The 15,064-nt window shown below is 36.1% G+C and overlaps 1 protein-coding gene across 1 annotated transcript; it reads left to right on the top strand.

Moving 5' to 3' along the window:
* The first annotated feature begins 347 nt into the window (after positions 1-347).
* Positions 348-11,724, top strand: LOC139733456 (uncharacterized). Its single transcript, XM_071644273.1, has 7 exons — positions 348-421; positions 1,452-1,617; positions 2,798-2,966; positions 7,071-7,135; positions 8,914-8,989; positions 9,764-9,882; positions 11,599-11,724. The coding sequence occupies exons 1-7, from the start codon at positions 348-350 to the stop codon at positions 11,722-11,724; spliced, it is 795 nt and encodes a 264-aa protein (XP_071500374.1).
* The last annotated feature ends 3,340 nt before the right edge of the window (positions 11,725-15,064 follow it).

Here is a 15,064-nt window from a genome sequence, read left to right as displayed (position 1 = left end):
TAGTGGTCGATTTGAAATGTGTCGAATGTCACGAGATCATACCCCTTTGAGATTCGAAATCTAGCAAGCACTCTATTGTGACGCAAGCGCGCAGTTGCTTATGACGCATCAACTGCGTCATAACCGTGAACAGTACAATGACACGCGCTGCGCATACCCTGTTGTGCACAGGGCGCGTATAATGGTATGCCATGGCAACCAGTTCTCTCCGTACAGAATGGACAGGTGCCATTACTTAAAAAAATCATGACAGATTAGACACTCCGGAAGGCGGATCCGCAAATGACGTTCAAAAATATAAGGGGAAATAAGTTAGACTTGGGAGAGTGATAAAGAAATAAAGAATAATGGCAAGCGCTGGAATATCACTTCCAGATTCAACGAATTCTCCGACCTCGAGTTTTATCAACACCCGTGGGCGGTAAGTAATTATGGTTAACACTATCAAAATCATATCAGCTTGAAAGCCGAGCAAGCTACCTATGTATAACTAGAATTAGTTGTAGTTTTTTAGCTGGTCTGTTTTGAAAGTTATAAGCATACTTTTAAAACATATCAAGTCATAGAATATTACGGATGTGTCGTATATAAATTGGTTTTGAATTCAAAGACATGCATTATACCAATATTAAATGATATAAAAATAAAGTTATGTTACACGTGAGGTATTACTGGAAACGTTAAATCTGATGACGGACTTACTTTGAAATGTTTTAAGATGGCGCTGAGACTATTTTGCGATAAACCTCTTCATTATGATGGAGGTCTCTATTACTATCCCTATGCTTCAGACCAAATAGGCCGTAAGAAGGTTTTCACAGTTTCACAGTTTTTAGAATTCCCCTCCGTTTCCAACAGTTTTGATCATGTATTTGTCATGAAAGTAAAACATGGATCGTATTTCAGTTTACCGTATTATCCTTGATGTCATTGTTGTGTAAGTCTTGAGTCTTGATTATTCAAATGACTTAATGCAATGAAAATAAGTTTTTGTCGGAAACAAAAAATAAAACCCGAAATAAAATGAAATGAAATGAAGTGAAAGTAACCGTATAGAGGATGTATATTCGCTTCGTTTTATCTTTGTTTCTATGACTACAGTTCAGTTCAGTTTATTTCTTCTTTCCGTTTTCATTATAATGTATAACAAAATCTGACGATGTATCATTAATCAAATGAATTTTGCGAACGATTTTTAGGTACGATTGTGTAATAAAAACGAATAGTGAAAATTATGTACAACAATATCAAATTGAAATAAAATTGTACGATAAGGAACCGTTCGTATTGAACATGTTGAATTGAATGTGTATGTACAATATCATATGAAATTGGAAATGCAAGGGACCATCGTCATAAGCAGATCGCAGTTGGGAAGGTGGCCCCGGATAAATTACAGCACAAATGAAATTATCTTAAAATATGATTCTATATTGGCATTCTCGATGTAGTGTCATTGGTGATGTGGCGTCCGGATGGATTCCTGAGCTAACCAACTACCAGATAGATTACACACCGAAGGCCATCATCCTAAGGCAGAAACGGCCTACCTCGAGTCATCGAAAGAACAAACCACATCCCAAGCATGTTGCCCATCTACGCAGGCTCACCAACGAGGTAGGGCAATATCACGAGAGAATAATTATTTAATAGGCAATATCATGTACATTGCACCAAGGAGTTAAGTACATGTATGTTAATTTTACTATCTTCTTAAAATTTTCTGAGATTGATGAACTTACACTGTAAAAACATCGGTGTTAGATTTAACACCATGGGTGTTAAATCTAACACCGATCAAACTTCAATAGAGGACCACACCTACAGGTGTTGAAATGTATTGTGACGGTGTTAAAAAGTGTTCGCCTGGCACTTCGTGGTGTTGATTTGACACTGTGGCTGGTGATATTTTTGGCACTGTGCAAGAGTTGATTCAATAATGACACCGCATGGTGTTGATTTGATATTAGTGGTGTTAATTTCAATGGTATAACACCCGTTCAGCTTCAATAGGGGACCACGCCAACTGGTGTTACTTTATCGGAAAGTTCTTTATCGTTTTGTTGAAGTTCAAAATTAACAAGAAGTGCAGTAACTAAGAAACTATTCAAAAAACAATTTTTAATTTTGAAATGACACCCGGAGGTGTTAATCTTACACCATGAATGAGCACCGGAAATTTAACACCAGCTCGGTATTTCATATCTAACACCGGACTTTTTGCAGTGTACTTGTCTTCAAGGTTTATAGGTTTAGTCCGTTTTTGCATTAAGACTGTTGGTACTCAAACATGGTGTGTGTTTGGTTTATTTTGGTACCCTTTTTCTGTTTTTATGTTTTTTCCCCTCTTACGACTATACTTCTCTAACTTATATTGCCATTGCTATTGCCGTTGTTACTAATCCTATACCCCTCATCCAACTACTTATTCTACTTCTACTACTACAACTATACTATTACTACATTTATTACTACTACTACTACTACTATACACTATGCTACTATATACTCCTACTTATTACTGTCATACAACAACAACACAATTACTACTACTACTACTACTGCACCACTACTACTACAACTTATTTACTACTGTTACTACTTAACTATACTATTACTATACTAGTGCTATACACTACTACTACTACTATTACTACTACTACTACTACTACTGCTACTACTATATATTTGTCTGTTATTACCAGCTGTATCTCATATAGATCTCGCACTGCATAAATCCCCTTTTCTCTGTAGTATATTCATTGCTTCTTGTCCTGCCGTTTTGCCGTGATTCCAGCCCGTTTGTACTGTGAAGACAATCATCACACACGGGGATCCTTCGAGTTCCAGCACCCACATCATGCAGTCCCTCATGAAGTCACAGTTCAAGCTACCGCCGGCCACACCGGGGCGCGCCACTCGCTTCGGCTGCAACAAGAACAAGAGCCTGGCCGCGTCTGGAATAGGTAAGAGTATGCTTCACATTACTGAAGAAAAATCCAAATACACCCCACCCCCCCTTCCTGAGTATGACAATAAAAGAAAAAGAGCATTTAATGAGTATCAGTAAATGAGGATATTGGTTTAGCAGTCCCATCCATTTCTAATATCTTTAATTCCGTATATTATTATGTCATTGGATTTCAAGAAAGGTTTTGATACTATTAATCATGATTTTTTGTTTGGTTTGTTGAAGGAACTAAGATTCAAAGAATCTTTCATTAGATGGATCAAAACGTTGTATAGTAATGCTAATGGTAGAGTAATGAATTATGGTTGGATATCTGAAGAATTTTTTATTAAAAAAGGTGTGCGGCAAGGATGTCCGTTATCAGCACTTTTGTTTATCATTGTTGCAGAAATTTTAGCAGCAAAGATAAAGCAGAATGTTCAAATAAAAGGTATTTTAGTACCTAATATTGAATCGGAAAATGAGTATAACGATATTCGAATTATTCAATTTGCTGACGATACCACAATTTTAGTTGATTCTGTTGATTCCTTCACAGAAGTAATGAAAGAAATAGAATTTTTTGGTGAAAATGCTGGCCCAAAAATTAATTGGTCAAAATCTCAGTTTATGAGACTGAACTTAGATATTGAAACTATTGGAGAATTAAATCTCACAGAAGACGCCATAAAATGTCTCGGTATATATGTTGGGAAATGCTATAAAGAAGTTGAAGACCTTAACTGGGAAGGCAAAATAGGGAAAATAAAAAATACACTAGATTTATGGAGAATGAGAAATTTGACATTGTATGGAAAGGTGACCATTATCAAACAATTAGTTACATCTCAGTTAGTATACACAGCTACAGCAGTACCTGTGCCCTTAAAGATCATTAGGTCAGTAAATAGATTACTGTATTCTTTTTTATGGAATTCCAAACGGGAAAAGGTAAAACGCACCGTATGCTGCAACTCAGAAACAGGAGGAGGACTTAAAATGGTCGATTTGCTTTCAAAATGTTTATCTCTCCGTTTATCATGGTTTAAGAAGTATTTTTCTGAGGAACAAATGTCATGGAAGATTTTATTTCAATATTGGACCCAGAAAATTGGCGGAATGCCTTTGTGTTGGAAATTTAATTGCAAGAAAAATGATATATTAAGAATATGCAGAAGGAGAAAAATACCTGAGTTTTACATTGACCTTTTCTGTTCATGGTCTGAGTTAAAGTACATAGACATGTTTAATGTTAATGATATAAAGAAAGAAGTTGTTTGGAATAACAGTCATATTAGATATGACAACGAAATGTTATGTTTCCAGAGCTGGATAAAGGAAAATGTTATCACAGTGAAACAGATTATAGAAGATGGGGAGTGGAAAGACGTTACATCCATAAATGAAACCTTCCGAGACAGGCAGCTGCTCGCCTCATTTGAATTGTCTAAGTTAAAAAAAGCATTCCCCAGGTTTTGGTTAGACAAGTTACGTAATAATATACAGACTCCTGTACTGCTGCACACAGAAGAATTTGATGCTATTGAGTTGTCAACAGGTGATAAAATCAGTGTACAGAAAACGTCAGCTAAACATTATTATAGATTATTTTTGCATAAGAAAAAACAAGAACCTTCATGTTTATACCTCTGGCAAGGTTATTTGAATTTACATTGTGATTTTGATTGGAAAAAGGTATTGCAATATAAGTTTCATCAGATTAATGATAACAGAATAAAGCAATTTAATTTTAAGCTTTTTCATCGAATACTGCCCAGTAAAGACAATTTGTTTAAATGGGAAATTTTGAATGATAATCTGTGTACTGTATGTAATTGTAAAGAAACCACTTGTCATTTGAAATGCAAAAAAAAAAAATCAAAATGTATTGGAGAGTGGTTTCGGTTTTAATTCGAAATATTTTCGATCTTGTGATAGATATCAATGAAAAAGTCATTATTCTCGGACATGATATAGGTAACAAAAAGATGAAATTAGTAAACCTTTTTTGAATTATGCCCAATTCATTGTCTACAGGAATTATGTCAGAGAACGCAATGAAAGAAACAAATGTTTGTTCAATGTACATCATTTAATAGAAGATTTGAAAGCGGAATTAAGATTTTATATCAGTTTGAAGTGCAACCAAACGAGATTCGATGATATTGGATTAAGAAGAATACGCAATTATTTTGGTTGGTACCATTGATGTACCCTTCAATTATTTTTTTCCTGTCATAATGATTATGTTGAATGCCTTTTGGATACTTGCAGATAATGTGATTGTAAATATGCGAAGATATGTGGAAAAATAAAGTACCTCAGATGAGGAAAATAGAAAAAAAAAATCTTTAATTCCGTATTTGTCATAAAAGTAACAACATCTATTGTTTCTTACTTTACAGTATTTTCCTGATTACTGTACGGTGGCCCTTTTGAGTAATTTTGACAATTTGTGTACTGAAAAATTCATTTTTTATAGCATTTTGTTGGAAATGCAATAAATGAAATGATATTATACAAAGTATGTGGAAATCGCTTTAACACAGAAAAAATGATAGAAAGAGGATGAAAAGAATGATTCAAATCAAAATCATATCTCAGATAATAAGTTCATTTAGAGATTCCTTTATTAAACATATCACAAATGAATCAGGCATTTTTTAACGAAAGAAAGGTATTCAGTGGGTTGAAAGGTCACGTGTTATTTTCTTTTTGTTAATGTGTCTCCCTCTCCCTTTGCAAATTACTAAATTTGTGAAATTTACAGATCATCAGTTGCCCCGATTTTAACAAATTTATTTTGTAAAGGGAGACAAATTAGAAAAAACTGTTACCTCCGGACAAAATGTGTTACTTTATTTTTCTAAGTTCGCAACTACTAAAGTTATATTTTAACAAACACTTGAAAGGAATACTTTAAATCCCTTAGATTGAAACTAATTGTAGTCAGGGACCAATCCAAACGTTGGATTGAAGTTTTCAGTCTAATAGAGCCAGAATTTATACCAGTCTTATTCGATTGAAACTTTCAATGCAATTTTTGATTGGTCCCTGACTACAATCTATTAGAATGACTTTCAATCCGAGGGATTTAGAAAGAACCAATTCGAATCTGTTATCCACTGCATCTACTTTTCTTAGATGTTTGCTTAAATAGGCCAACAGGTTTGCAGTTGCGATCATACAAATATCTATAAAAAGGAGAAAACTGATGAAAACCTGTACAGGCATGCTAACCTGGAAACATTAAACTGCACATTACTTGAATATGAGACCATTCTCAAGCAAATAATTTTCACACAACAATAGATATATAATGTACTCTTAAATGAATCCCACAAGGATTGGAACAATAATCCCCCGGCATTCCCACTGATTCCCACTGACCAGTTACTAGCCATCCCCTTTAACAACATAATAGTAACATCCCTGTCCTGGACCAGCATGATATTGTTTTGCTTTCCATATAGAGGGAAAGAACACGCATATATAAAACCAAATAAAAAGAGACAATCTTCTAAAGTATTATGCAAAATTAATGGAGTGTTGATAACATTGCGCAAGCAAAGATTACCTCATTGATCATATTGTTTTCAAACTTTGTGAAAGTTTGTGAAAGAAAACTTTCCCCCTTCCCTCATAGGTACCCACATAATACAGGTATAGTCTTTTGAGTGGATACCACCACTTTTTTTTTTTCGGAGAGTGTATAAATACGATTGTATGTCTCTCTCTGTGTGTGTGTGTGTGTGTGTGTGTGTGTGTGTGTGTACTGATCATATAGACATGAACATGTTGTTATCCCTGGCTTGCTATGAATATTCTCAATGACAGGCATGCAAGATTTTTCACATTTCTTTGTACATTCTGTTGAAAAAAAAGTGAAAAGAAGGCTTAAATTTGCATGTGAGTTTTGAATTTAGACTTTGTGAACTTTGTGAAAGTCCTTTTTGGCGTTATTCAAATGTTCTCTTTTTTTATTGTCACAGATATATGTAAATGATAGATTATCTTTTTTTTTCCGTATTGTAAAATTCATATCAGAAAATTAGATGAATAAACGAATTGAATTGAACTATTCTTTCATGGCTCCGCCATCTTACTTTCTTTCCACTAGTACCCACACCGAATGTACTGGACAAGGCGAAGGAGGAGGAGCGTCTGCTACCTGCTTGTGCTAAGGTAAAAACAAACAACCATTGTATGAAACCTGACGTAAAACATACGAACTGACAAACGAAATCCCGCCCAATAATCAAGAAATCCAACAAACGTAAATACACACATGCACCCCCTACTGAAAACCTAAGAGCCAGAATACGGATTCTTTTAAGCCGTTCTCCACACTGTTGATATTCAAGCTCCGTATTGTTTGGAAAGAGCCTGATTAATCAACTTAGACAATGTGCTGACGCAGGCTCGTGGGCCTCTAGAAATTCTCATTCACGTCAGTCTATAAGCCAGTTCGGAGTTCCAGTTTGAGCATGAGCAGAAAAAGGTCATTTGTACTGAGAGACGGGTCGGTTTTTAAATTCACTGAGATAAGCATCTGTAATGCTATGATTATTCATGTAATCCTTATAAATGATGTCTGCCAGTACATCCACCTGACAGCAAGCCTGGTATTTGGCAATGTTAATAGAAAAAGTCTGTTAATGCATTCAAAACATCACAATGAAATGGATGCTTCTCAAAGTGTTGATCGACGAACCATTCTGGCCATTCTATCTACGCAGGTTCATCTTTGTTAGAATTCGATTTCCATAATTTGCTATGTTGGGCAAGCTGATTCATTTTGTTGCTTTGAATTAAGTTTTAAAAGTGCCTAACCAACTGAGAATATGAAAGGTCATTTGTACCTATGTGAACATGAGCTATCTCCGAACTGGCTTGTTGTGTGGTTAATGTGGAATATTATGCAGGATCTGCGTATTTGATCTGTAGGTGTATAATGCGTTTGCATCTTGCTCGATATGTATACATCCTTGACAATATCATATAAATCTCGCACATTTTAATGTGTAAATCTGTAAGCTCATATACAAAATATCTGATACTTAAAGGGATAGTACAGTTTTGGTTGAGATGAGAATTAGGCTTTTAAATTTTTGCAAGATACCAAGAAAACACCTATGATATAGTACAGAGCCTACCGTTTAAAGAGGAATTCAAAGTTTATTTGATGAAAATTGGGTTTGGAATAACTGAAACATCCAAAAACAAAGTAAAACAAAGCGATCGTTACAAAGTGTGGGTCCCACACTTTACTAGAATCATTCTTTTTTGGATATCTCGGCCATTTCAAAACCAATTTTTATCAAATAAACATTGAATTCCTCATAAAATTGCATGCTCTTTCATATTTCATATGAAATTTCTCATTATTTCACCTAAAAATGTTAGAAACCTGAAATTAGGTCTCAACAAGAACTGTACGATCCCTTTAACTTGTACAATAACAGCGAGCATGCACGAAGTTGTGATGAAGAATATTGCGTATTTTTGTATTATCTTTCTCCGTTTTTTTTTTTTTTTTTTGATGGTGGTTAGCAATGTTTGAGCGCAGATATCTCAACTTGACTAAAATGGAATTAGCTCTTTTTGCGATAAAAAACCCTTGAAACATCTTCCATTATCTTCTTTCTTTTCTTTTCTACACATTGGTCAAATTTGGTGGGGAAATGGACCTTGTCACTCATGTAGGCATTATTTCAAAAGAGAAAGAAATGCTCTTGTTACAGTCAAACCTGTTTATAGCGGCCACCCAATGGAGACAAAAGTAGTCGTTATAGACCATTGTAGACAGGTTTCCGCTATAGACAAGTTCTTTAACATGCTTTCTCTCGAAGGGAATCGTTTTGAGTGGTTGCATATGGCGGGTAGTCGCTATAGACAGGTAGTCGCTAACACAGGTTTGACTTTACTTTATTTTTTGTGTGTGTTTTTTTTTCTCCTATCAGCATACAACTCTAATGACAACGTCGAGTCCGTTCCAGTACGTACCGAGAAAACGAAGAATCACTCCGAAAGTTCTGGGTGCGTATCAGACACAGTATTCTACGATAGGGTTAACCACTACACAAGCGGAGTAAACCCTCGTAGAATGTCAACATTACCATTATGAATATTTCCTTGAATTAAAAAAAACCCGAGAAATATGAAGGATTTATCCATCTATCTGTAACAATACAATAAGACTATTATAAAAAATAACGATTTCCTTTTTCAATAACGTTTGACCATGTAAAATTCTATCAATGTTGGTACATAATCCCATTTCGAATTGTCATCTATGTAGTGGTACATGGAAAGCTGTAAAATGATAGATATATTCATGGGAATTCATTTCTAGTTGTCGTTGTTTTGCTTCTTTCACTATGTCAATTTCTTGGAGATACATAAATAATGTAATGCAAGAGCAATATGATGTTTCAAACATGTCAAAGACACCCTTTGTATTGGATTAATTTGCGATCACAATGAAATTGACTTCAAGGAAGTCACCACTTTCATCATCATCATCATCATCAACATCACCATCATCATCATTTTCGTCACCAAGGTGATATTATCAATGCCAGCTCTCACGTGACAGGTTCACCACATTCAATCCCACAGATCATTGTCAAATTCACATTCACCTAAATCATCACCGTTTCCATAACCAACATCATCGTCACAATCGCCACGTAGTGTTCATTACAAGTGTTATCATCATCATCATCATCATCATCATCATCATTATCATCATCATCATCATCATCATCATCCTAACCATCACTAACATCAATCTCATCTTAATCCTTCCAGACGAGAGTATCGGGATACTGAAGCATCCGTTGCCGGACAAAACCCCGATTGGGAAACCAAGACCACCGAGGAAGACGTCACGACGGCTTGTTGCAAGCGCGCCCTCTACGACACTGCAGGTCCGTACCACACTCGGTAGCTAAGTGTTGTATCGATGAATCCATTTTCTTCGGTGTTCATAGCACTGTAACTTATAGGGCTCACACCCGTAAATACAGTGGAATGTCCCAGACCCCTTCACAAATTCGTACCAAAGATACCAAAATAAATGAAGAAAAAAAATTAATCAAAAATCAATGATGTAGTTTGGCAAAAAAACTGAATAGCTGTAGATATTGAGTATGAATTCCTCTACAAATTGCATTTTGGTTGGAAGATGAAAGCTTTTCTGGTGGAATTTGAGGGGACTATATTTCATTGGGTACATGTACGGAAAATGGGTGATTTTTTGAGTGACAAGAACTCGTAGTCTGGCTTTGCGGACCCCTGGACAGAATTTGGACTGAACATGCTGAAGAATCCACCCTGAAAATTTGATGGATGAAAGGGTATATCTCACTTATCCAGGTTAGTGAAGCTGAAACACCTCATTTATCCCAACTATTTTACAGAATTTTTTGAAATTTGATTTTTAACACACATCCCTATGGGGAAATATTTATGGGTGTGAGCCCTATAGAGGCCGTAACTATGGTGGGGGGGGGGGGGGGGGACTTAAAAAAAAGAATAAAAAGAGAGCACTTCCAACGGGTTAGGCAATGAGCTAGGTGCGTTGCTACGTCAGGGCAAAAGTTATCATCTGTTAGGCACTCTTACCCCCCGCGTTACAAGATTAATTACCATCGATGAAAGCGGTACCCAAACCGCATTGTGCAATACTTTGTGTTAACTTTGAATACGTTCTGCTTATTTCAGTCAGGCAATTCATTCATTTATCAACCATACCAGGGTATTTGTATGTTTATTTGCTTTCAACAAATTGTAGAATACATTACATGAATATCATTCAAATGACATGTAAGACCCATTATGAGAAACATAATTTTTGTCAACATTTTGGTCAAGGAACAAAGAATTTAATTTACTGTAAAACACTGCACTCCAATCATAACGAAAACGTATATATTCAAATTCATGCTACAATGGAGTTAGAATTCATATCCGCAATTAGGATCTATTTATCTTGATTTACATTACTGTTCGGCTAACGACATTTCGGTTTAGCGAAAGAAGACAAAATATTGTAGCTTTCCAGGAGCCTCCTTTACAGACATAGCGAAATATTATACACGGTAAATTTAAATACATTTCTGCATCCAATCTTCTAACCCTTTTGGACCTCGTTTTAAGGGGAGTCGCCTGTAGATTCATGGTGTAACATAAACAGGAATATTATCACTACTATAATCAGAACGTAAATAGTGAAGATCTCCAATATCTTGGGAAGTCTTCCGTCTTATCCAAGTTACTAAGTACTAGGTTCTTGTAATAATCATGGCAATGAAGGTTAATTTCTGAGCGACCGTGAGCTCTAATATCAAAAGAAGTATTTCCTAAGATTTTGAACGTGGCATAATAAATGTACGTAATGGAATAACTCCTTAAATAATTGTGATGATCTGGATAACTCTCCGTTGTGAGGTTTAGGAAGGATTATTCTTTTTGAGAACATCCTTCATGTCACTTGTAGGTTTCAGGTTTACACAGTAAAGGAGTGGTCTGCCAGGGGTACAGCTCTGAGCTCCCCCCTCCCCTGTTTGCACTCCGAATCAGGACATCACCTACCATTCAATATATTTCATAGCACTGTCACTTTTTACAACAATTTCTTGCAGGTATCCACCTTTGACGGCGGGGCACCACCGGATTACAACCGCACAATCACGGGGCGCAAGCGGCCCTGGCGGCCGGCCGTTCCCGGCGGCATTCTCTGCATACCCGGCTACATGAAGCAGTTTTAGAATCGTGGCTGAAAAAGACGCTATACCATGGCAACTCAACTTTTACACGCATCCTCTTTAAACTGGAGCACGCGGTGATAATATCTTCGAATCACTTGGCAGCCAGTTGATTTAAATTCATTTCGATGTGCAATATGTGAGCAGTCAAACATGAACAGTTTTGAGACTGATACAGCGTGCTGTAGTTCCCTATCTTATTTCAAAGGACGGGAACAGTGCGTCATTTTTTTGCTTTGACTCCGATTGTACCGGGTGTGTCTTCACCTCACAAACCAACGTGCCTCACGAGTCATGGAACTTCTGTGGAAAACGGCATCAATAAATTAGAAAACAAGTTAAATCACAGAACTAGAACACTGTAAATATTGGGCGAGCTAGATGCGACTGTTAATTCAAGACAGAGAGGAATAACTCACTATACGGTAGTACATTGAAATATTGTCCAGTATTTACATCTCAGGCTTTCTGGCTGCGATTGAGAAATTGAAAGCAGAACAAATTTCAGTTTCAATTACAGTAAAAATAGGCAGATCCTTGACGTGGAAGTCATCCAAGATGGGGTGTCTATAAACAAGCCACGGAAATTGCAGTCGCAGTAAGAAAGTGGGGTTACAGCGATTCAGAAGCGTAGATGTTTTCAATAAATAATATTTCAATAAATGATATTGCAATTTATCTCACAGCAATTTTTTTTTGATCTGCTAAGATATATGGAAATGTTTTTGACATTATTTGATCCTTTTGAGCTTAAGGAGTACAGCGCACTCCCGTCATAACGAACACGCTTATAATGAAATTTCGGTTACAACGAAGTAAAAATTCAGACCTCCACATTTTCCGCTCTTTGTTTTCTTTTATTTGTTCGGTTGTAACGAAATTTCGATATAACGAAAGAAAATTGCTGATCCCGAGTGCGGCGGACTTCGTTATAACGGGAGTCCACTGTAACTGTAATTGTGTCCTGTGTGTGTGTGTGTGTGTGTGTGTGTGTGTGTGTGTGTGTGTGTTTGTGTGTGTGTTGTTCATTGAAGTAGAACTAGGAGCGTATATAAGATTTGATTTGTGATGTATTGAAATGAAGAAACACAGAAATACACACGAAAATGAGTCATTCTGCAGTTTTGTCAAGAATAAGTGCTATGAGGCAAATTGAATTCATCTGACTGGTCAAATTAAACCTATTTTAGATGTCTTACAACAACAACAACAACCAAAAAATGGACGAACTGGGCAGAGGTGTATTGAAATCATTGCGATGCAATTATTGAAATCATAAACCTTAATTCCAAATGTAAAAATGCATTATCAAGTTTTAGAAAGCAAAAAGCTTATACCTCTATGAATGATGGACGCAAATACGTCCATATTGGAAAGACCAAAGAAGATCAAAAGAAGACCAAAATTCCCAAATACAAAATGCCAAGCTCTCAAAAATGAGAATATTGGATGTTAACTGCTGTCAGCATACCAGATATGCCTACTGTGTGGTCATGATTACTCGGTACATCCTGTCATCAGTGGTTATACATTTACATCTATACCATCCATTCATCTATCTTTATAAATGTAATCACTCATCCCGTTTTATTTGCAAGCATACATTTTGATATATGAAAACGACTTTAATGTGCAGCACCTGATCACAGAATACCAGACAAAATAGTGGGGTGGCTTAGTGACAAATATACTGATAATCGTGACACGCCGGACAAAAGTGTCATTTTTTCCTCAGACACTTGTATATATATGAGGATCAAAATTAGGGGGTGCTCCAAGAAATCTGCCAACAGAAAAAATGAGAAATTACCCTTAATTTGTACATAACAATAATGTCTGAATTCAAAGACTATACACAGGGCATTCGCCAGGTTTCTGTACAATGCAATGCAATGTACATGGTTGCTAGTCTTAAAATTTAGACCCTTAATACAACATATTATGTGCATGTTTACAATAATACACCGTTTTTACTGATTTTCCTATAGTAACAAGTGGTTTAGTCTGTCTGTGTTGCAGACCTGAGGGAGGTGTGTTGGAACAGTCCAGTTTTCTTAAGCACCTTTTCATTAAATGATTTGATATTATTTCTGGTAAAGGATCTTTTTTAGTACTGTCTACCTCCTGTAGAGAAATGGCAAAGAGTGACGTGTGACTCTGGCTCAGATACTTTAAATCTTGGGCAATGACTGAACCAGGTGTAGGACGTATGTCACAGCTCATTTTTTCTCCTAGTACCACTAGTTTACAAGTAGAAGAGCTGCATATTCCATTGAGAACTGAAGGTTTTGGGTATTGCCCTACATATTTCCAAACAAATTTAACCCATTTCCTCCACGATTGTGTGAATTCCATATTAGCGCACGGATTACCCGGTTCCCGCAAGCAATTTTTATAGTCCGCACTTCCCCTCTCTATATGTTTCTTATTTCTTATGGGGGTCATTCAAATGTTAAAAAAGGGTAAAATTCACAGATGAAGTTGAACTTAGACAATTTGAATATTTTTAAATATATATTTATATTTGTAATTTCACTCATAAAGACTTAAAGCGGTTTGAATATTTTTGGTCTGATAGCTATGTATAGACATGTTATTCAAAAGTAAAGGCAATGTTTGATCGGTTCACATTATCCAAAGGGGGTGGGATGTAGTTGGCTTGTGAACAAAGTCTATGGGGAAGTTTACAAAGTTGATAAAAATAAAACAAAATCGGCATAGAGCAGAATCTAAATCACAATATAATATGACAAAATTCCCGACCCCAAAGGCGGTTGATTCTATGATGCTTTATGTCAAAGTACATTCCACCCAAAATACATGTGATTGATAGGAGGAAAAAGTATGGTACATTAAAAACAACAATCGTTCAACTAACCCCTAATAGTCCAGCAGCATATGATTGTTAAGTTTTATCGCCTTGTCGATTGAAGATGATGTTACATAATGACAATTATCAAAGTCAGCTAGATCTACTTGTATATCAAGAAACCAAAAAGAAGGGGTGGGATGGGGTGGGGAGAGAAGAATGAAGTAAGTTATTGGTATCCGTAGTTTTGGTTTTCAGTATATTCATTTTAATTTCCTTAATTCCCGTTAGGTCACCATGGATTGGAGAGTTTGTGTACTAGTACTCTGCCAGGAACAAACACAAGAAAAACTTAAAGGTCCTATGTATACTTTTGGGAGAGTGACTTGAAAAAAAAAATTTCAGGATATCACATTTCATGCATAATATGTGTAGGTCTGGGGGCATTTCATGAAGCATTTTGTCCGACAAGTTGTCAGACAAATTTGCTCTCTGTCAATCAGATGCAAGGATTTCTGTAGCTTGTAACAGTTT

The sequence above is a fragment of the Diadema antillarum genome, unplaced genomic scaffold (genome assembly GCF_040938485.1).
Source record: "Diadema antillarum isolate AM-2024a unplaced genomic scaffold, OU_Dant_1.0 seq00000476_RagTag, whole genome shotgun sequence".
Lineage (NCBI taxonomy): Eukaryota > Metazoa > Echinodermata > Echinoidea > Diadematoida > Diadematidae > Diadema > Diadema antillarum.
This window is presented reverse-complemented; position numbering and strand designations above follow the sequence as displayed.